We start from the raw sequence: 24,973 nt of genomic DNA, 5'->3' as shown, positions 1-24,973 counted from the left end.
AACCCCATACTTTGTGACCATTCTTTCACATACAAGCTCCCAGTCAATCTCAAACCTACACATCCCTGTGTCGAGCTAGTTTCCACATAAAGACTGTAAGCTTTCTAAGCAGCATCTGTTACAGCGGAACAAAATTCAGTACCATCTACAAAAAAAGAAAGCAACATCTTTTTCATATAGGGAATTAAGTACAATTAATCTAACCCCAAATTTTAGTACAGCATACCACAGCATAAGAAATCTGATTATAAGTTTTACAAGATTATAGAGCTCCAGTACAGTACCCCATCATTTTTTCAGCAAATTATGCTGACACACACACATTTTATATTTATATATATATATATATATATATATATATATATATATATATATATATATATATATATATATATATATATATATATATATATATATAAAAATCTATATAATTATATACTTTTTAGGGAAACAAAAACATATTAAAAATGAATACAATTATAACCCAGTTTAATGTTCCCTCAAGTTAGATAAAAAAAAAAAACATCTTGCATAAAAACAATTAAGCTTGTATGCTTTTTTTCCTTTCTTTGTTATTACAGGTTGCAAATGACATGCAAATTTAGTTCCAGAAACAAATAAAACAACTATTTCAATGCCTGCTGTTGGTGTGCAAAAGCAAGACATCTACACAGACAACGAAAAACCAGAAACTAAAAAAGGAGTGAAATGGGAATAAGGTAGCCAGGAGACAGTCTAAGGCCTGACATTCTGACATGTGCCAGAGGGCTCCAGTGGGGTGTTTCCCTTCTGTGGCTTTCAGAGTTTGAAGGGCCATGAATTCAGTCTCACTGCTGGTGTCATTCCCAGGCTGCTGTGCACCTCTTCATTTTGTTTGTGTGTGTGTATGTGTGAGAGAGTTTTAACTTCACAAGTCTCATCCCAAATGTCACATGGCCTTGGGATACGATCACATCAAGTTACATTTTCTTTTAGATTTCTGCTTTAAAAAATGTCCATTGCAAAGTAATGATGGGGAGAAAAACAGGCAGAAAAAATGGCACAGAATAGAGCCATTAAAATAGATCGTGCATGTAGTATTTCAGCAAATGATTGACAGTTCCATTGTCTTTACAAAGAAACAATAAACTGTAGTATAAATATATCTTCCTAATATCTGCAGTCAATCTAAATAATTTCCATGACAGACCAGTTAACCACATCTCTTTAATAAACATTGAAACTGTAGCGTTTTTTTTTCCTTTCGGTCACTGTGACATAAATCCATTTGGGTGAAAAAGGATAAAGAAACAAAAGAAATGCATATCTGTGACATAACAGTCATGTCAGTGCTTCCTCTCAGTACACAAATGAACTTCCAAGCTTCAGCCTTACTCCTCCCCACTCCCATCCCCCACAATCCACCTTTTTGTTTGTTTGTTTTTATTTTTATTTATTTAACAGGCTCCCACGAAAGTGCAACTGTGTGACTGTGAGGAGACGCTGAGAGGCGGCGAGTGGAGCAGCAGAGCGTCAGATAAGGGGTTCGGAGGGCAGAGGATGCTGGATGGGTTGTGGCTGCAGTGGCGGTGGGAGCTGCAATGCCAGCAGCGACTCCACCATACCGTGACCGTGCGGAGGAGGCGTGCCCTCAGCGCTCGAAGGCTCTGTCACCTCACCGCCATAGAAAAAGTACTGGCACTGCTGGATGAAGCTCTCAATGACTGACTGGTTGAGCTTGGTGGTGGATAACGTGTCCTTGTTCTCAAAGTCAGGCCGCATGAGCGTGGGCCAGAAGCAGATGGAGAGGTTGTCCGCAGTCATCAGTGTGGTCTTACTCTGCTGGCTCACCCTTGACGCACACACAAACATACATGTCTAAGCACAAGCAATTGTACAAACGAGCACATAAATCTTTAACAGGTGATTCCATCCATCCATCCATCCATCCATCCATCCATCCACCCACCCACCCACCCACCCATCCATCCACCCACCCATCCACCCATCCATCCACCCATCCACCCACCCACCCACCTATGCACTCACTAAATGCAAGAATAGATTTGTTGGAAATTTGGCATTGATACCTTTTTTATGTCAACTTACTGCACATATGGCACATATTTGAAATTAGGGTTTAAGGAAATCAAAGGGATCTAATATGAACCAACAAAATTTTTCAAAGCTCTGATAGCATATTACTAAAACAGCATTTTACAAAAAAGAATCCATGCACCAAAGTATTTGATGAAAGGCTGAAGCATCAAAGAAGCTTTATTTAAAAAAGGTTCACTAGGTCTCCCATATATCCATATCATAATGTATTTAAAGAGCCTAAGCAGTGCACCTACACTTGAAAGTTCAAACTTCAAGACTATGAATAATGAGAAATAAACAGATGACACTGCAAGTGTTACTAAACTAATAAGCTTCAGAACTGCCCATAAACACCTGCAATGAATAAATATGCCAAAAGCTAAAATATTACTGTTTATATGTCATAGAGATTCACAATGAAATTCAAGGAGCATCAAATGCACCTGACCAGTGGTATTTGGGTGAATACTGATCCTAAGGTGGGAGAGCGTGTGCAACAAACAACAATCAAGAGAGGCTTTTTACCGATTGAGATGAGTGATGACATATTTGAAAACTTCATAGTTCACAGGAGGAAATTTCCTCACAATTTCTTTGAGCACCTGAAGCCTTTCGATGTGGTCCACTATTTCTGCAATGATGGAAGCACATTAAACAGATAAATCAGATAAAGGAAAATGGATCAAGGCCTCAAGAGCTCCAATTACTCTTTGTGTGTACTCTGTATGATTTACAGATTCTGCCATGTACTTTGCACTTTAACTCACTCATACTCATTTCTAGGGACTAACATTCATCCTACTGTGTTATTGTTTTATTATGACACTAATCACATTCTGTACTGCTGTTTTTGCTGATATTTTGCACATTAAGTTGTTGCACTATTTAATACTGCCAGACACTTTATATTTTATATAATTATATAGCATAATACTTTAAAATATTATATTTGACTGCCATACTTGCACTATATTTTATATTGCATAATACTTTACAATACTCTACTTCACTGCCATACTGCACACTTACTCAATGGTATTTCTTATTGCATTTCTATTTCTTATTTTTCATTGCATTCTTGTAAGGAAGCTGCTATCAATCTTATTGTACTTGTGAAATGACATTTGTGGAAAAAAACAAACAAAAACACCAATCCTTTTTGGCACATTTTGATCAAATCTTTATCATATTTCAATCACATCTCCAAAGGACACACTCATGACAAATCCATCTGGTTTCTTACTGTATCTTCTGCAAATGGTGGCAACTGCACTGGTGTGAAACTAGTCGCAACACATTCAAGAAGCTGCTGCTGACGACATCAAGTAAAAACGTTTGCTCAGAGAGCACTGTGCAACGGCTGCCCGTGCAAGGCTGGAAATCTGGCAGAGACTCAAACACTAATCTGAGAGAGGAGGGAAGTGGAGGTGGGGGAAAAGCATGCCTATGTGTACATTCTGAACAAACCCCAAGAGCAATCAGAGTCCAAGGCTCCAAGGCAGAGAGAAAGAGGAGCAGGGTACTGCAGAGACATCAGCTCAGAGGCGGGGTAGAATCAGCCTACTGTCATGTGGCTAAGAAGCGATTGGGAGCACATCGCACCAGGTTCTGGATTATATCCAGCACTCAGCTCAGGGCGAAAGAGGCTAAAGCATCAGGAGGATGAGAACATACAGATGCATTTAAATTGCCATCACCAGCCTCCTTGGGGCTGGGCTTAGACAGAGTGGTGTCAGGATTAATTTCCAGCCGAGTTGGAGACTGATGCTTTGTAATTATGTTTTTTCTTAAAGCGACAGAATATGATAAATGAAGAACAGCCCATATCAGCAGGCATGCTAGGGACTGAGGCCTCAGGACTCCACGTCTCTGCTGGTCCTCTGGTCTGCAGCAGATGCTCACCACAGCCAAGCTGTTCTAAAGTCATAGAGCAGTGAAGCAAAGGCCAAGGACACATATAACTGCTCAGCACCACTGTATTTCAGATCTTTTCCTTCTGATATCCAAATTACTGCCCTTTGTTTATTTTATTGTTCTATTCAGTCCATGTAATCAGATTGAAAGAGAAATTTTATTACATTTGTGAACTAAATATTTTGTTGTAATAGTTTCAAAGTAAAATACATCTACATAAACAAAATACAAAAGCTGTATTTTTCCTTGTTGAGAGATTTTGTTGTGGACAAAACCGTTTGCTAAGGGTACAGTAAGTGACATTTTTGTGCTTGGCTTTTTTTCTCACTTAATACTGTCTAGCAACATGCCATCAAACCAGGCAGTCAAGGCTAACACTGGTTCCTCAAGTGTTTTACTTTTTATTGGAAATTACAGTAAAAGCAGACTGTGAAAAACTCCAAACATCTAATAGAGGAAGTAGGAATGGGAGAAGTTGATAAAGGGAAGTACTTACTAGCTGCTTCCACTAGTTCAGGATGGAGATTGTAAGGGATGAGAGGGTCAGGCAGATCAGCAAAGAAAGCTTTCAGCGCCCCAGCCACTGCATTTACAGCAATATCCATTGCCATAAAATCCACATTGTGGTCTAAATGGACAAATAGGGGTGGTGGGCAAAAAAAGACAAAAGAAACGCAATTATATCAACTTAATCTTTGAAGGATGTTCTGCAGTGTTAGTTGTGCCAATATAGCAGAGTGGACAATGAAAAAGAATGCTTGAGTGAGAGAAAGGCATAGTGGGAGAAATAAAAGTGAGAGGGAGAGAAAGCAAGAGAGAGAGATGAATTGACAGTTGTCAGTAGATCTCAGTACAGGATGGACATAGGATAAGAGGGGAAAAGGCACTTAATTCACAAAGTAATGAGGACCAAGAGGCAAAGACACCAAGCCTAATGGCTGTAATGCAGTAGGCAGATTAAAGCCCACACTGGCCCTTTTGGGCAAATGCTTGCTTACTGAGTAAATGATCTGGCCACTCAATCTATATGGTTCACCGGGCTACTATGCTGGAATTCAGTGTGAGAGAGAAACTAAACTAAAGAGCAAAAACCATGCTTTACAGCCACAAAAGACAAATATAAATCTTCTGCAAACACTTGAGAAATATACTTGCAGAGAAAGTTGAGATAAAATCACTCAACAATGTAAACTACTGTCAAGAAGCTGTGACAGTCCAAAACTAGATTGCTTATGACCTGCAGAAGAGAGGTCTGTCAAGTGCTACAAGTAGTTTTATCAACTTTATCAACTGTTTCTACCTATCTGTTTTCTAACTTGGATAGACAACAATCAAATCAAATGTTATGCTGTTAGACATGAATGTGCTAAATATATTATGTCAATATCCAAAGTAAAAAGCATTGGTGATCTCTGGTTAATACATAAACTTCTGGAAAAGAGAGAAAGAAAAGAGATCCATTTAGATATAAATCAACTGACCATAAGGTATGAAATCTGAATGGCCTATTTAAAGGACAACTGAATCACTGACCAATTTATATTTGGTTTCCCAGCAATCATTTGAGCATTATTATGAATTTTGTAAACACAAATCACTGAGTACCTTGATCAAACTGCTTCTGAATGTTGTCTTGATCAGTCTTGTTCCCACTCACACGATACAGGCCCTCTGTGGTAAGACCTAGGAAATTAGAAATAGTATGTAATTAAATCATTTTCACAAAGGCTACATAACAAAATCTTTACAGAACATAGCTTATAACAGCTAAAGCCACCAGGAAGGTAAATATGGAGTGAAAATATGTCACAGTGTCATGTTCATGAGATCCAAATGTTCTTACTACTACAAATTATGTAAACAATGAAATATTATGAAAGAGAGAGAAGCAAATCAACTTTGGAGCAAAAGATGAAAATTTCAAATGCTTGAACTGTAACATGAGATGAGGTTAGGTTAGTCTTATGTGACAAATGAATGCTATAAAATGACACAGTCAAATTGAGAAATGAGAAAATGGCCTACATAGTAAGTATTATAGTTTTAAATCCCTTGTATACAGATCAAATAACTTGTATACAGGACAGATTGTGCATAAGTTACCATGACATTGATGACCTATTTCTGATTTGGAAAACCCAGGCTTCCTTACTCACTGTCCTTAGCCAAAGACACACAAAGTTTCATGATAAAACAGAAGAAATACACCACAATCTTAGGCACAGTCCAAAACCTTTCTCTGTCTGTATCCAGGAGACATTAATCTTATTGGTCATGCAAAACCCTGGCTGCCAGCAATGAATTCCACCTTGCCTATGTAGCAATGAAGTCCATTAGAGCAACTTGCAAAAATATGCTCACTCAAGCCCCTAAACAAGAAAATGCCAGTTCCAGCTCTATATGATGTCACATGAGAAGGCTATTCTCACTCTCACACGTTTCTGCTTGTTGGCTGACACACTGCCTTGCATTTCCTGCCTTCTTACTATCTAATCTATCAGCATCTAGATAAACCTAGCTTTAAAAAATTTGGTGGTGGTGCTCTGGGACTCTGGTTCAAACACAGAAGCTTAGATGCTTAGTCAGTTGTCTAATCCATCTACTTATCACCATCTAGGTAAACTCAGCTTTGCAAAAAACTGGTGCTCTACACTGCCTCCACAGCTCTGGTTCAAACCCAGAACTTTAGGTGCTTAGTCATGCATCGAGTTGCTAACTGCTTCAAGTTAAAACCACTATGCATTCTTGGGATGTTCCCACATGCCAGAGCTGGTCCCACCCACTGTTCAGACAGCAGCAGGAGTCCAGGGTGTGGTGCAGTGTTGAGTATGGAGAAACAGGCCTTTTAACTCTATGTGCAGGTGCACTGAGTTGAGGACGAGTACGGTACTTTTCTTAATCAAGTGTCAAACGAGGACAATCAGCTACATAATATGAGTCCTTGCACAAACCTGTCTGAGGGGGAGGCTTTGTCTTCCTTGAATGCAGTAAATCGTGTTGTGTCAGCATATCTCTCTGGCCAATTTTAGCAGTGAATAAGCAGTGACCCATCAGTTACTGACTTGGTTTTAGTGCTAGTTTGGGGTAGGTCTTGCCATATTGTGGTGAGGGTCTGGATCCAGTCCCTGACCACTGTGACACACAACTTTACATGTGTGTGCATATGTGGCCAGCCTGACACTTAGCAGAAAGCAACATCAGTGGAACAGAGAGGACATTACTGAGACTGCTAGTTCTGTACAGTAGTGACCAAAATTGGAGGAAAGACCTAAAATAAAAATCATCCAAAGCTATATTAACTCAGTAAATCCCACTCAAAGCATTAGGTCAGCTTTTTTGGCACATCTGAATATGTGCTTTCATTTGCACTTGGTTTAGAATCACCACTTATCAGATGACCCAACAATTTGAGTAATATGAAATCTAAAAACATTTAAAATAATGAAGAAAGCCAATCATGATACCTGATTAATATCTGGGCACATTCAAAATGCACAATGCCATTTCTATTTCTCCCTGCATTTACCACCTGTGAGCCAAGGAGAATCAAGCAAGATTATTATTGGAACTAAATCTGCAGGGTGGATCTGCAGGGTGGTAGATCTCCAGGATCAGAGTTTGTCACCCCCATGATAACATGTGCTCTAAAAGGCCAAGTGTGTTCACAAATAACCAACTTTCCCTTTTCTTTTCTTTAAAGACATCCACAAACGAGTCTTAGTTGGTCTATACTTAATTTGTTAAGCACAGTCATTGCAGCACCTGTTAGGGCACATACATGCTTCCTGTCTGTGCTGTGCCAGGACTTGAGGGTGCGCTGAAATCCTAATGATTAGCCTGCCACATCTTTTATATCGCATGACGATGGGACTTTATTTAGTCAAATGCTGACAGGAAGGTTGAGGTCAAGGATGCCATGAAAAACAGCGTCAGGAAGTGCCGGTGATGGACGCGAACTTAATTTGGATGTGGCTCAGCAGGATGTCCCACTGTCCCTCTCGCAGCTCTCACTCCTGCCTCGTATGTGTCTCGTCATTGGCAGATTACCATCGCGCCCTGCCCCCCAGATAATAATGGCCTGTTGGTGCAGAGGAAGCTAAAGATATTACTCAAATCTAAACACACTGACACAGAATGAGATGGCTTAAAAGTGCAGCAAAATCTGCTTTAAATGGCCTCTCCGCATCCCCTCCTTGGGTACTGTTGCCAGCCTTCAACAGTCTGCTATGGCGCACAGGTTCTCAACCACAGTGTCGTATTCGCCCTGCTCTGACTCACCTGACCTTGCTGATGAACAGATCATAAAGCGTCTGTGTTGTGAGTTAATGTAGGAAAAACATAAATGTGCACAGCCTGAGCTCCCTAAGAATCACTGCTCTTTAAAGAAACACTGCTCTTGTGACTCCCATTGTACTTGGCAGTATGCTGACTAATCTTTCAGTCAGTCCATCATTTCCCATTTTGTAGTATCAACTTTTATTGTGGTTTGAAATTCTGACAACGCTCTCATGATTTTGAGATTAAGGTTGTAATAGCTGAGCATTTAAAGCCTGATCTGAAACTTTATGTATAGCAGAAAGCAGGGCACCACACCCTCACTACACAGCGCTGCTGTTCTGTTATTGTAAAAGGAACTCAAAAGGTTCATATCAGCTTTCTTCACAAGCGCTTATTTCCTGGAGATGCATTGGGCTGATCCACAACGCAGCCTGGAAAAGGCCATCTGATTAAACCCATTAAACCTGTATACTCATTCCTCTAAGCCTACAGTCAACAACACTAATCAATGGGGCTTTCTGGCAAATCACAGGGATGTTTAGATGATTCAAAAATAGGACGATACGTTCGTTTCAGATATAGGTTGTTTGGGGCAACATAAGTGCTTTCACAGGCTGCACCATGTTTACTCAAGTGAAATAAATGTTTCTTCATCATAACCACACAGATTTTTTTTTTTCAAAATAGCATCCATAATTTTAGTACTGCACATATCTGTGCAGGAACCAGCGTTCTCAGCACTGTGCTAGGACAAATGTCACATTGAATGTGCAACCTTTTAACTAAGCCTGCTTCCCGCTGCTGTCACCAGGGCTCCTCTGAGCAGGGTGAGCATTGACGAAATAAGAACAGTGGCCTGTATTAAACACTGCGGCATATGGTACTATCAGGCCAGGGATCTGAGCCAGACCCCATATGGCTGGGCATGTACCCTACCTACTCCAAAAATACTGTTCATACCTCAAGAAATGCTACTTAAGCTTTTTCAGCCTTGAGAAATAGGCTGCAATCACACCTGCAGTGCACACAATTCAGTAGTTAACAGTAGTGTGATAAATCAAACTTAGTACATGCACATAAAAACACACATACATTGTAAATTAACTTTACTATAATCATTATTTAAAACACCTACTAGAACTGATGGAATTGCTAACCTAGATGTATAATTCTCCACATCAACAGCTTCACAAATTCCTTTAACAGCAGTACATAACCACTAATACCTACCAGTGTCCATCTACCAACAATTAGCCTGAGGTGCTGCAGTCCAGTGATGCATCTAACAGTGATACATTATCGTAGGTTTATGCACTGATCAAAGGCATTAAAGATTATCTACTGTCCTAGGTCCACACTAAGTACAGTCTGCATCTGAGTGCAGTTAGATATTACAATCTTGGTACATACATGTGGTGATGAAACATACAATGAAACAGGAGCTGCTGGCTGATTGTGTTAGTAGGAGGCAAAGGTAATGTTTAGCACCTAACGATGGCACCTTCTTTTGCACAAGACAAATTAGCAGAAGGGGCCAACAGCAATTTGCATGAACATTCCACTGGAAATTGGTTTAAAAATCAAGTTTATTAAACCAGTTCATTGCTTGGCTTTGATATAGTTAACCAGATTGAGCAGAATAAACTTGGATTGCATGTGATTGGTCAAAAAGATCCCCCTTACTCTTACATTTTAATTAAGTACACACAAATGCTTTCCTGAGAACATCAGGAGTAGAATTAACCAGAGTCATCATGCCATTGCATGGCATTAATATCTGTCCAATTTAGCAGTCCGTAGTTGCTATAAATCACAACAGCTGACAAAGATGAAAGGGATGGTATAAGATCAAGTCGTGTAAAATGCCTTCTCATATTGACAGCACAATGACCAGCCAGGAATTTATGTCTGCAGAAATGCAAGCAGTCAGGACATGTAGTGCTACACTACAGTATAACAGTTCTTGTAACATCACCCAACTGCTTTGCTAGCAGTTCTAATAACTATGGCTGACTGTGTCAACATTCAGATCCTGACAACAGGTTTAGTCATGATGACCTGACGGTTGTAAGACTGGTCTGAGTGCTTTTAAATAAAACTCAAGTCTACAGGTAACAACTGAGCGAGCTAGGCTTTATCAAAAACATGTGAGTAGTGAGTGAGTGAGTGTAAAAAGAATCCCATAAGAAATCTATAGCAGTTGAGAGGATTTTTTATAAGTGAGGAACATTAGCTGCTGTCTGCAGCTAAACAGCATCCCTCTTACAAAACCAAAACACAGACCTTATTAACATAGAAACTGCTCCACACATGCAACACAGACACATAATACATTGACACAGATGAATTCTGATGCGGTAAGGGGTCAAATACTGTATGATTTTAAACAGAGAATAGCAGGGGGATGGGCTCATCAGATGTTAAAAAAGGCTTTATTACAGAACGCAAGTGCGGCAGATTGCATGCTCTTTTGACAGCATGGCCCTGGGTTTGCACTGAGCTCATTGGAGCATGCTCCAGCAAAACTCACAATGTGACACAATGTGTATGCCCAGCTGCATCCTGATGACCTGCAGATAACACTTCAATGAGCCAAACAGTGGGCCCAGGACATCTGTCCATAAGCAGACAGTGGCAGCAGCATTCAACAGGGCCATGCTGTTAAACTCTCATCTCCAATTCAAAAAGAGCAGATGGGTTAAAAATAAAGATTACCTAATCTGCAATGGAAGGAAAGTCAGCTTTAGTGGAAAAGGGGGAAATGATAGCAGTGTTTTTGCAAATGTTAAAGTGGCCAAGTCCAAATTTCACTTCATCTTGTTAAAACAGACACTTAAAATAGATTAAGAGTTTTGTTTTGTTGTTTTTATTCACCATGAAATGTTAATTCTATTCTAATTGACTGTATTGGCTCCTACTAAATGTCCAATATATCAAAGTTCTGCACAAATCATAATGCTGAATTCAGCAGCATCTCATCCACTGTTATGGGAGAGATAGCTAACAGTTCTGAGTCTTTCTGAAATGCCATCTTCCTTTAAGAGCAGCAGTGAGGCCCAGGTTGCAGATCTTGTAAAGTACTATTTAAAATTTACACAGATCATGTCAGTAGGCACCAAAGCAGAATTTTTGTAATAGAAAAACATTTATTTTCTGCCGTTTGAAGGTACAAGCATTCACAGGCTAGCAGGAACAGTCCATGCATGTAATACACTGAGGATTCAGAGAGAAGCATGTGTCCCAGGATGACATTGGATTATTCTGTCTGATACTGACTTTACTCAGGACTTTCAAGCATGAGACTGTTGCAAGACAGGCAGTGGAGCAGGACCATAAAGCCACCTTATAACTCCACTGCATGCTGCTAACAGATGACCTGGGATTGTCCTAGGCCTACTGATTATGATTTATTATTAACTGTATTTAGGCCTTCATTAAAACTAGACATTAGGTGGAGAAAGACTCTACACTTCACCAAGACTATTTATCCTCATTCTCAGTGAAGGCTTCTGATGATAGCAACATTGCAATAAAGAGCACAATGAACAACTAAAAATGGATGAAGTTAAACTTTCTGATTTCCAGCTTCATGAGATGCAAAACCTCCAACTAAATCTTGTGTTATGCCATATGAATACATGTAGTTTGTCATAACGCCCAAGAAACCTCTGAGATTTGCTAGAGTAGCCCAGTTACATTGCTAGTAAAGAAACAGAAATACTATAATGCAGTCTTTTTTGGACTCCATATTGCAAAGCAATTCTTTCTCGTCAACACGTAACTTTATGGCTTTATGTTGAGCCACCCTAGTCATGTCAAAGTATCGAAGTTTATGGTGTACTGTGCTCTACTTCATTTTCCTTAGATATCTACACCCTGTTCAAAGCACTCAACCTGATGTGTGGTGACAGCCTGTCAACGATAGTTTCTTCTGACAAACCTTTCCTCTTGAGCACAAAAGACAGCAAAATGCCAGTGGGAATAACAGCACTTTGTAGCGTTCAACATTTATTGTTAAGTGCTCACCAGAGACCTTAGTGTGTCAAAGAAGAAAAATTTTGATGCCTAGCAGCAAGGTGGTTGGCAAGAGACATCAGGAGAGGACATCAGCTGAGGAATTCGTCAACACCAGCATTACACTGAATAATGTATTCTTATGAAATGCCCATGCCTTAAACAGCTGTGCCTGATCAGGCCAAACGACAATGAATGATTTGTCTAAAGCATAGCTACGTTTGTTGGCTAACAGAGCACGAAAAACTGGATAGCTTTCCCAAACAAATGTTTGCTTATCTAGAATCTGTTTCTGAATAATAAATAAAAGTCTGTTGGGGCTCCTACTTTTAAAATTGTACACTGCTATAAGGACTGCATATCTACATGACATTATAAATGTGTTCATTTTACCAACGCTAGATGGCAATGAGCTAATATGGCTGTCTTTCTTTTTATTAGTATCCATTTTAAACACTTAAGTACTTATACAGAAATCAAGGAGTCCTTGTTCAAGTGTACATACCACTTGTTACTCTTGAGAAGGCATCTATAGTGATGACTTTGTGATGGCATATAACATGTTTAAAAGACTCAGATTGATTATATTTTTTTTCTTGCAAAGATCATACTGCACATACCAGTGTTCTGCCCTTTCTCAAAGCTTATGAAGTAGAACAGTTGACCCACACATAACTAAACTATTTCAACAGAAAATGCAAAAGTTCTTTGGAATCATTTTAAGAGGTAAAAGAAAATAATTGAAAAGGATAATTTTGAGGGAAGCATTTAGTAGGAAAAGTAATAAATTTGCTCAGCAGAGCAGCTGAATGGGGCAAGGTGGCAAAGTAGGATGCCGAACAATCCAAAGTATATCTACACTTCATAAAATAATGACTTAAATGTGGCTCTACTGGTAATGGACTGGCCTAAAGCAACCAGCAGATTTCACCTGTTCACATCAGCAGACAGAAAACTGTGCTCTAATGGGTGCACATGCCAGTTATAAACATTTCTTTTAACTTAATATTATTATTACACATAGCTACTGAAAAACTATCATTACCATACAAATGCAGCTATGAATGCAAAGTATTTAGGAAGTAAACATCATTAGCACTTTCTTCACTTAAGAACTTAAAATTACCATCCTTCCACATTAAGAACCCATTTCATCTAAGCAATAGAAACATTTCAGGAAACAAAAGAAGGTTCCATCCTGAAACATAGTGCAGTCAAGCTAAGGAACTGTAGAAACCCTGAAGGATGCATTTAAAAAGTCACACTGAGTCACACTCAATATACCAAACCTAATACGTTGTTCACACTGACTTTCTGCCTGGTTAACCATTGGTTTAAAATTCTTTCAGCACCCTATACTCCAAATAAGACATAGAATAATAGGTGATAAATGTTGCATAAGGGATAAAGTATATGTACACTCACACATATTATCCAATTAAGGGACCTTTCAGAACCCATTTACTTTGTCATGGTGGACATAGACTTAAAATGCAAACACAAGTAATTCACACTCAGAACTTAAGCAATCTCATGAGAACTACCACATTTCGGTCTCTATAAGAACATGTCAAAGTGTGCAGTGCACAATTACAAAGTACAAAGCTATTTCAAGACAGACATATTGCTGCTAGGGAATAATGATAATGAAGGTGCCAATGAGTTATCAAAGATATTTAAAAAACACCCAAACAAATGCTTTTTCACTCTACAGTAGGTTATGCCACAAAATCTAGACCACAAAATGGAAGAAACAGAGGCATGCAAAAGCATATTGTATATACAAGTTCAGACTTGTAAAGTACTAGCCAAGTTATAGGAAATGATTGTTCATTTTTTTTCTAGGTTTTCAAAATATAGCATATAAAAATGGTGACTGAATATGTTTGTGTTCCAGGAAGGCAAGCTGATGACCCCTTTCATCACTCAAACTCAAAGTGCTCAAAGGGCTTTTAAACAGAGACCCACATCACTCAGACAGCCATGGGCATATTGAGCCATCTATTCAATCACAGGAAGTCAACAGTAAACACAAGGCCCAAATACAGTTTAGGTCATGACATGTCTTCATTACAAATGCTATATTATCAGAATGAGACTGGGATGAGAGGTATGAAACCTCTCACAGTCCTATATAGACCTTGGTCAACACCCCACTAAGTACACTACTGTGAAAAAAGATGCATTCCAATTATATCATTCTAGTAGCTTCAGGTTCTAACTAAAAATAATATTAATTTTACTATGAGATCACTAAGATGGAAACTAGGACATGGTGGTATATCAGCTTTGTGCTTTTTATGTTTTGTATTAACAACTAGTAACAGCTGTTGTTTTGGAGATGAGCTGTTCCACTTTTAATTACTTTCCAGGATTCTGATGAGGGAGAGAAGAATACACCACATAAACGGGACTCTTATGACTGCAATAACCTGACAGCTCTTCAAAACATTTAGTATAATGCCCACATTTAGTAAAATACTAAAAGCATTTTATGGTTTCATAGCCAAAATGGCTCACTACATATTTACAGACGAGCCCAAATGCTCCAAGATACATAATCCAGTAGTCAAAATCCACTACAGCAGAGTCTTTAGGGGGAAAAAAGCATGTTACAGGCAGAAATAAACAGCTTCCAAACCAAACAATTTCCACCATCAATCACTGTCAGTGTGTATTAACCATCTAGTACTTTTAGCAAGCACACAGAGGGCGTGAGATCAGTTAAGATATTGGGCCTTCAGCACACAACCAGATTATGCAGACCTGGATTTATTTTTTTACTAACATACTACCCATGTTTAACACCCAATACACATAGCCAAATAAACCATCCAAGAACAACCTAGTCATCTACTTACATTGCTGGTTACCAATTATCACACTTGCATTAACCTCCCAACCTAACAGTCTGTGGCTATCAGCTACAGCTGTAATATTAAATTGTGACTTATGTAAGTCAAACATATCATTGGTTGACTCTTGGTTGCATTGTGTTAATATGCATGCTGGTAAGTTCCTCATTTACAACGTCAGTTACAGGATAAACCACTACGACAATTCTGTGACTAACCAAACTGCTGCTGTGAAAATTCTAGTAAACTATTATATTAAGTGTAACATGATTCTGAGTTTGTCAAAAAACATCTAGGAACTAAGAGAGCTGGTTTTAAACTTGGAAAAAAAAGTCTGTAAACCTGAAGATAATGTTAGGTACTACTTAAAATGTGTAAAGATTCAGACTGGGATAAAATGAGCAAAGGTACTGGGGCATATTAAACAACTATCAATTTATTTCTTCCCATTAGCATTGTGGAAGGTCAAAACAAATTTTAGATCAGATCTTTTTTTATCATTTTTACATTGCTTGCAAGGTAAACATAAACTAAGTGCTCTGGGAATAATTGCCCAGTATGTTTTCATGAAACATTAAAATCCATTTTCATTGCCTATTTTCAGCACTCTCCTTCCTTACCTTTCAAACTTTTTTGTTCAATTTATTATAGCAATGAAGTGAAAAATAAGTTCACCTCATGAATAACCTAATTAATTATTGATACATAACGTGTTTCCAATACTTTTCAAAAGCTACTATAATAAATAGATGACTCCACATTTTATCAGTTTGTCACATTAAAGGTTTCTGAAACCAATATTAAACTGACTGTAAAACAATGCTATGGCATACACGCCATCCTTACTAACAGTACCATACAAACAAAAGGAATATCGGCCAACCTGATTGATATCATGTGCCGACAGTCTCCCAATTGCTTACTTGAATGGGTCATTCAAAAACATACATCTACAGTAAGTTATGTCTGGCACAGTAAAATCTCTAAACTGCACAAAAGAGCAAAGGGATTATAAACCATTGGTTTGTCTGCTAATGCATAGCTAACACAAAAATCAAGGCCTAGCACACAAAGGTAACATCCATAGAACAAAGAGGACATGGGAAAAGGCAATTATTTGCTAAACAACAACATTTGGTGGCACAGATTTTAAGTTATGAAATTTATCACTGTTATCACTGCTTAAATATTATATTATTATAAATATTACAAATATAAAGATCAAGAAACTGACCTGTGTGTTCAATGTAGTCCACACACTTCTCAATAAACAAAGGAATAGGCTTCTCGAGAGTGACTAAGTTCTGCAAAGGCACACCAAAGTAGTTGCTTTCCCAGTTTCTTCGAGTTGGTGGATACAATGGCTTTGTAGACTTTACTTTTACCTGTACCGAAAAAAATTATTTATATATCTATAGTAGTGCAATCAAAACTTTTGTTTTTAACCTGGACGTATAAGTGACAATAATAACAAACAAATGTGCTGTCCAACCTTTTTGGGTTCTTTGTTTTTTGGTGCTTTCTTCTTCTTCAGCTTCTTGTCATCTTGTTCTGGATCTGAGGTTATGGCTGGATTGTCTATCCCTCCTTTCCAAGGATCCACAGGTGAGAGTAAAGGGTCCTCTTCACTGCCCCGGTTTCCTCTGCCTTTCTTCTTCTTCTGCACTGCTGGTCCTGATTCATCATCACTAACATCAGAGTGAACTCGTCTATGATATGCTTTTGTCTTGCTAAAAAGGATCTTCGAACGATGTTTGTATTTGGAGGGCCGTCTTCCTGCTTGAGACTTTGATATACGGTCAAAGCCATTTTCTTCATCACCATGAAGAACATTCAGGCCACCAAACGAGTTGCGCATCTTGACTATTCTGCTTTGGGTGTCTTCTGGGACAGCATAAATGTCATCATTGAAGCCTTTAGATTTGAGGAGAGTGTCTGCTGGCTCTGCATAATTGTCAGATGCTTCAAGGTCCTCACTGTGCACCATGATTGGGCCTCGTGGTCCTCTCCTTGTGCTCCTCATTCCTGCCTCAATTGTTTTCAAAAGATTGGGGTCCAACTTCTTAACATTAGGCTTGGACAACACAGGTTTAGGTCTCACTGGGGGAGGCACTTTGTGGTTGCGTTCATGATCACCTACAGGTGTGCTATGGACAGGGTACTCATTCCCTTCCAAGTCAATTCTATACTTCCGTTCACTAGGGGTAGGCAACAGTTGCACGTCGTCCCCTATAGGACTATAAGGTGGTGGTCCCTCTGCATCATCCTCAGAGTCAGGGTAATATGTGTACGCTGGCGAATGACTGTGAGGTGACTGAGGGAAGACGTCTTCACTGGTGCCTGTTCCATCGCGTGTGCTGTCAAACATAAAGGAGCTCTCTATACTGTTCTTCTTCTCAAGAACTTCATTAAAAAATGGTGTGAACACTTCTGTCTGTCTGTGGTACTGAGACAAGGAGTAGAGTGCTGTAAATTTTGCTGTGATTTCTGTGGCAATGTGCTCCCCCTCAGTCATTAGCTCTTTAATGGCTTCATTCTCAAAGAAATCAGCCTGGCTGTCTGTAATGGCCACCATTTGGACTGGAATGACATCCTGGACTTCTGCCAAGAATGCCCGCAGCATAGCCATGGAAGACTTTCGTTTTGCAGAGTAAACAAGTATGTATCCATGCACTAACTCATCCTTTCTAATTCCAATTGATGAATGGTACGAGAGGACAGTAACTTGAATGCGTCTGCGGCTTTCGCCAATGATTTTATCAAGGATCAGTGTGTTGCTCTGGCCAGGTTGACCAGCACTACAAGAATGTGAGTCCAGAAAAGGTGAGAGAATAAGATCCACACTAAATGGATCTCCACACATTGCACACATAACTATCCGCAAATCTGTTTCAGACAGATCCTTGATAGAGGGCATTGGGTTCATCACATCAAAATTGTGCTTTAAGCCTTCTAGGACTGCTCGGAGTGCCTGTTTTACTTGAGACTCATTAAACTTTCGTGGAAATGTCCCAGATGGTATGTCTATGAATGTGCACTGTAACTTATTGGCAAGTTGCTGGCCCTGATGCCTTAGAATAGGTATGTTTTTGCAAACACTGTCCCGCTGACTTGCTAAAATGAGAATAAATGGCAATGGCTGGGAAAATCTCTCTCTTCTGCTCTGGGTAACCTCAGCTCGGATTCGACTTATGCCGTCACCAATATAATTAAGTGATTCTATTGAGCTGAAGACACAGAAGAAGCCATGAGGTTTGAAAGTTGATACCCAAGAATGACTCAAAAGCATGGGAGAATTTACATCAACAGGCAAAAGGTCTAATTCATAAATCTTCCCATCTAGGGTATACTCATCATCAGTGGACTGAGCTCTTATTTCATTTGCAAGTTCTTGAGCTAGTCCTTCCCTACCAACAAGACACAAATTAACTTTATCAAGATTGGAACTGTTATAGTAAATATTGGTTCGACCATGGTCCAGCTGAATAAGTCTGTTTGCAAGAACCTGCTCAACTTTCAGATCCACACAGCTCACACCACTCAAGCAAGTCTCTTTTGTGGGATGATAAACAAACCCAATGTGTTTCAGTAAAAGGGACTCCCGATCTGGGGCAAGTTTCTGAAGAGCTCTATATCTGGGTTCCTCATTAAGTACAGTGTGGATTTCACTCATTTTGTCACAGCTTGGGGTGGCATTCAAATCGAGGTCATAAAACAGCTCAGCATGCTCAAAAAGCATTTCCTGAAACTCCTCTTTGGCCCTTTCAACTATTTCCTGCTGATGCCGTCCATAAACATCTCTACGATCAGCTTCAGTAATATATTTGTATGCTTCGTCCTCCATGACAAAACACATGATCTCTTCCCAGGGCTGGCCAGGACTTATGAAATGCACTCGTTCCAGTGTCTTCTTGAATTTTTCCTTCATTTCCAGTCGCCTCTTCTCAGATATCAAATGCTGAACATGATTTTGATATATCCGCTCTCCTTCAGCAGTTTTAAGGATGTCAAAGGGCACTCTTCTGTCTTCTGTTTTGTTAACGTGGTCAGTCTCATCCCAAGGGGTTTGTTCTAGCACAACAAAATAGTACTGAAACTCAGTCCTGCTCTTAACAAGGTTCTGAGCTTCTGACCAGCTCAGGTTCTCAACCTCTTCTAGGTTGTTAAGCAACTTGTTAAAAATTTTTGGCAAATTGGAGAGATAATCCTCTCTCCTTTTCTTGATATGCTCTTGCCTCAGCTGTTCAATATGCTTGGAAAAGGTGTTTCTAGCCTTTTTAGTGCCTTCCAAGTTGATGTACTCCTCATAGTCTTGGTGGTTTTTCAATGTATTGCTTACAATTTTCCAGCTTGTGTGATAATCTCTCACATTCTGTACAATAAGCTTTTCAAACTTATCTGAGACTGTGGCTACTAATTGTCTTTGTGTTTTATAAGCCTCCAAATAAGGGATAATTTTGGGTTTGCCTCTTGTTTTGTCTATTTGCTGTGTCAGAGCATTAAAACAGAGATCCACATTGACAGATGATCGAGCTGATGTCTCAACCACCAGGAGATTCTTTTTGCTTGCAGCAAAAATCTGGACATCCCTTAGGTATTGCTCTACACACTCATCACATTTTGTTGCAGCAATGATGATGGGTTTTTTTGACTTGGCAATTTGTGAGTAAAGGCTACTCACAAATTTCATCTGGTCATCAAATTTTCTATTGCATCCTTTGCTTACATCTATGCACAAGACAAAGCCATCAATATTCAGCTTCCCATCAGGCATCTGCTTTTGATCAAAATCTTGCTCCAAGCCAAGCTGATCTGTGCAAATATACATCAATTTCTCAGCAGACTGCAATTTTGTCATCGCAGCCCGCTTAGTATATGGTTGCAGATTTGTGCTCCGGTGAGGCAAAAAGGTCTGGTCATCAATAAACTCTGTTTGTTCGATGATTTGAATTCTACACTCAAGGCCATCATCCCCTCTGTGTAAAACCTCCCCCCAGTATAGGAAGTGATCATTATTCACCACTCGCCCTCCAAAGTCAATTGTGCTCAACACAGAAGTGTGCTCAGAGTAGTAGCTATCCGCACTTGGGCGAACATATCGGTTGCATAGGCAGGACTTGCCCACACCACAGTTGCCCTTTTCTTTCTCAGTACCTGAGAGCCCAACAACACTGACAGCATACGTCGGTGGACGGGGCTCTTTATTCTTGGCCATTATATTGCCCCTCTCATTGCCTTCTCAATCTCAGCAAAGTCTGCCAACAACTCAGGAATGAAGTTCCATCTGCTACTGGTGATGCATTTCCATATCACACTCTGAAGTGGGGTGATGACTTTTTCCTCTTGATCCTGTTACAGGGCAGTTCCCCTCTGGTATCACCTACCTGGAAAATGTATTTAAAAAAAACACGAATTAGTTGATAAAACAATATAGTGATGCTAGGAATCAAAGACTGGAGAAACAGTGAACATTTTCTAACTGCAGGTTTTACTATAAACCTAGCACTACTGAAGCTGTCAATGTGTCTTAATAGCAACAGACCAACCCAGTAGTAGGCAGAATGAAGAGCAAATAATGGTAAGCAAAAACTAATATGAGACACAATGTCTTGCAAGATCATGATTAACATTCACATATACATTTAACAGTTTATTATCAGATGCATCTGCTGTATAGCTTAGCATACACTGTCCGTCATATCCATTACAGGCAACTGTAAATCGCAATTCGCACATAGTGGCACTGCTGTTGTACTCTGAAGCCACACAACTGACTGATACAAAGACAAAGCCAGTGGGTTGGCTTGTGTATAAGAGTTGGCTGTATGACCAATTGGAAGGGATGTATGACAAACCAACTGTATTACATGACTTAGCATATATATATATATATATATATATATATATATATATATATATATATATATATACACATACACACACACACACACACACACACACACACACACACAGATAGATAGATAGATAGATAGATAGATAGATAGATAGATAGATAGATAGATAGATAGATAGATAGATAGATAGATAGATAGAGATATAGCGCACTACTTCACTATTGACAACTGAATGCTATAAAATGACATTTATATACAAATAGGCTAAGAGTATTTGCTGTTTTCAGAGCAGAACAAGCCATTCATGAAAAACTTCTGAAAACATGAGACAAATGTGGCAACCGAAGATGACTTCAATAAAATGTGGATTATCACTTAAAATTATCTGTTGTAGAATTGAATCTTTAGCAGTCCATTAAGAAGATGGACCTAAATAAAGTGCCTTAGTACTGTATAGTACTGTATCTATATATTGAAGACATTCCGTTCAAGAAAAGTCCTGCCTAGGAATCAACCATTCAAACAACCAATGAATGATAACCTGAAAACTCAATATTTTATAAAAACACGCAACGACGCTTGCTAAAAATAAATATCACTGCTTGAGCTGCATAATCAATTCTGAGATACCGTTTGGCGTTTTACCCTCTTCATCGAATCTGCTTCAACTCAAATTACTTGATAATTTGCCGATTGTGTGAACTGGGTGTGTTAAAGTGGAGACAACATTAAGACGTGACCTCCAGTGACGAAAACGGCATGGGATTAATGGGAGCGGTTAACACATCACCTCTTAGATCGGTCGATAAACATTTATTCATAACAAAACTAAAACTTTCCTAAATATTACCCAATTCATACCAAGTTGTGAATTAGGTAAATTATTGTTTCAATGGGAGTTGGGAAAACTAGTGAGCCAATTAAGAAAGAGCGCGTTGTGACATTCAACTAGTCACAAAAAATAAGACAGGGTGTGAAAATCTGGCATTCGTACAATTAACTATTTAGGACCCTATTGTCAACAACTGTGTCCCTGTAGAAACGGCTCGTTAAACGCAGTTTGCCAAATGCTTCCGACATGACTAGCATTTTAGGTCTACCACTAATCTATCTATTTACATAGCTTGGTCGCATTCTGGGCTACACATTCTCTTTATGTACAATTACAGCAAACAGTGTTACAGACACTGAGAAAGGTAATGAAAGTGTGTATCTGAGATCTTGGAAGTCTAAGGAGAAGTATGCGGAGCTATTGTTACAGGGCTGGCAAGCTCCACGCCTGCTAGCTAGATAGGTCAGCTAACTAACTTCGACGTGATGACTTTTATTCAACGGAATAATTACTGCCTCGCATATTCTTTAGCAACACTTTAAGAACAATGCGTTTTCACAATAGTGGGTGCATCAAGTTAAATTCCGACGACATGAGCCATTTACATCTTCCTAATCGCAAAAGGATAACTACTTGACGAAATACCACCCCTTTGACCAAAGAGGTGGGCTTGTCTCGTAACATTATGATAGCTAGCGTTAGCTAGTTAGCTAACATAGCCGATAAGAATAGATAATAAATTCACGAGAGGTCATTTTTATTACAACTGCAACGTTAACGTGTTCTCTTGTTGTATTCCACGCCACTTAAAATAAGCGTAAATAAACGTGTTTAGTTTAGGCTGGCCGGGTAACGTGGTATATCTTCGATACAGGCCTTGCCCCGGACAACGCTTCCTTAGTAATAACTAACTAGCTAGATTAGCTAGCTAGCTAAGTGTTAGGCAGTGTTACATTGTATGTAACCGACTCGCAGAAAATCTGTAAATAGCCAGCAGAGACCCAAAATCTTAATTCTTCACATAAACTAACCACCCATATTAAAGCAAATAATGCACACAAAACAGTATGGAAAGTCACGACACTCTTTTCCAAAAGCATTCCCCTACCTAACATGGTCGCTCCCAGCTCCCGACACCACAGAGAGGAGGTGGCATTCCAAATATTTTCCCTTATTCCCACAATTTAAACACAGAATAAATTTCCAAATATTATTAACATTTAAGCGACGAGACTAATACGTGTAATTCTCGACACAATTTGTTTTAACCAATTTTAACAATATTTGTAGTATGCGTGTAATCCGAGCGCAACTCCCTCCCCTCTCATTCCAGTCGGTAATGGCGACGGATAGATCCGGCTCTCTCACTCTCCCCAGTAACTTTTCCATTCCGTTCAATACGGGAGCGCGTTGCGCGCTCACTACTCCCTTTCGCTATAACTGAATAATACATCGGTGCCCACTTTAATCTGTTGTAAAAAAATTTCCCTTAATATGAATGCATTGTTGAGAAACCAGATAAGACGGTCCCATATATAACATAATGCGGTTGGTGAAAATCTTCGGATGTTTCTCATCACTAATGTGTGTATAAATGAGTGTATAATTTGTTTAGATAATACTATCTATTTTCCTTACTGGTTTAAGAAGAAAGTTATATTCATTAAACACCCAAATATTCTGTTTAATTAGGTATTCAAGATAGCCTCCTGTTGATGTAGGTTTATAGCTAGTCTGAAGGTTGTCCAGATCCTCTGCAGGTGAAATTTAGCTGAATCATTAAAATAGTATTAAATGTTTCTTAGCCAATTTAAAGTTTAAACTGAAAATAGTCACACGTGAAGAATTAGGCTACTGGGCATTAGTTAAATAATCAATACAAAGAGCATAGTAAATTGAACTTTTCACATAATTACTGAATAATTTAATTACATTTTTCACATAAACCTGCACAATTAATATCTACAAATATATTTTTCTTTAAATGGTGGGCTAATTATATCCATCTTGTAATAAATATCATGTTTGTGAAAGAATAATACTAATCTATTTTATTCATTTTGTGATCAGTTATTGTGTGATGTGCTGTTAAATTTATCACTGTAAGTCTCTTTGCCCCAGAAGCTTGTTTGGGCATGGGCTCAGGTGTCTCAGCAATTAAAATGCAATACAAAACACTAGTAGAACAAGCTGCCCTGTGTTTAAACTGCCCCTATCTATACAAAACTTTCAATTTTGTTATATGTTTCCAACTCAAGAAACACCCATTTTATTTTAGGTTGCTTTAGTTTCACTAAATTATATTTAATTAAAATATAATATTTTTATAGTAATGACAGTTTAACAATCATTTATGACAGTTATCTGAAGTACATGTGAGAATTCATATTCAAGGTTTTGTGTTGTAGTTTGGCTTTTTGCCAATAGTTGATATGCACAGGATCAAGCAACTGGAATTAAAATCCAAAGCTTTTAATATACTAAGGCGATTCAAGCACATTGCACTATGGAAGACCTCCATGTTGTCAATACTAGAATCCATTAGTCATGATAGTTTTAAATAAACTTATTGACTAATAGATTAACTAATTAACAAAACAAAATTGCTTTTGCAATAAAATAAATAGGTTTATGATGTCTGTGAGTTTATGTACAAATTAATATGAGTAATATGCTGGGTAATGATTTCTGTGTTCTCAGAGCTACTTATTATTTTCTGTATCACATGACTAAACACTATCTACTAGCAACTCTAACTCTTTTAAACATCTGGTTTAATTTGACATTATTCTTTTTCTGTTGATTAAGTTATTACGAATATATTAACTGTCATTAGACCAGCACTCCAAAACAGTCATTATTGTTCTTACTTATTACAGTTCAGTAATGTTGATTATGATTTAGAAAATTCTGAAAACATTTGTCCCAGTCTCAAATATGGAGATAATCTTCCTTGCATTAAAAGATTACTGTTACTTTAAAGCTCTAAGTGTTTTTTGTTTTGTTTTTTCTTCATTTTTTTTTTTTTACTTTTCTCAGAGCAATAATAAATCAGTGACTGTGTAACTTCTGACCTCTGACCTATGTCCTTTAGTCTCTAGTCTAGAGGTCAAGTGTTTGACTATTCTCAAAGGCCTTAGATCTGG

The 24,973-nt window shown here is 38.6% G+C and overlaps 1 protein-coding gene across 1 annotated transcript; it reads right to left on the bottom strand.

The window, feature by feature from the left end:
* Positions 1-1,009: 1,009 nt before the first annotated feature.
* On the bottom strand, positions 1,010-23,181 carry arhgap5 (Rho GTPase activating protein 5). Its single transcript, XM_027008860.2, is given in 8 exon segments — positions 1,010-1,562; positions 1,564-1,831; positions 2,605-2,710; positions 4,490-4,621; positions 5,599-5,676; positions 16,375-16,525; positions 16,633-20,524; positions 22,936-23,181. Coding segments are annotated over 7 exon segments (4,584 nt in total). The 5' UTR covers positions 20,356-20,524; positions 22,936-23,181; the 3' UTR covers positions 1,010-1,436.
* Between the last annotated feature and the right edge of the window lie 1,792 nt (positions 23,182-24,973).

This window comes from Electrophorus electricus, chromosome 13 (genome assembly GCF_013358815.1).
Source record: "Electrophorus electricus isolate fEleEle1 chromosome 13, fEleEle1.pri, whole genome shotgun sequence".
Classification (NCBI taxonomy): domain Eukaryota; kingdom Metazoa; phylum Chordata; class Actinopteri; order Gymnotiformes; family Gymnotidae; genus Electrophorus; species Electrophorus electricus.
The sequence above is the reverse complement of the archived record's forward strand: the minus strand, read 5'-3'. Positions and strand labels throughout refer to the sequence as shown.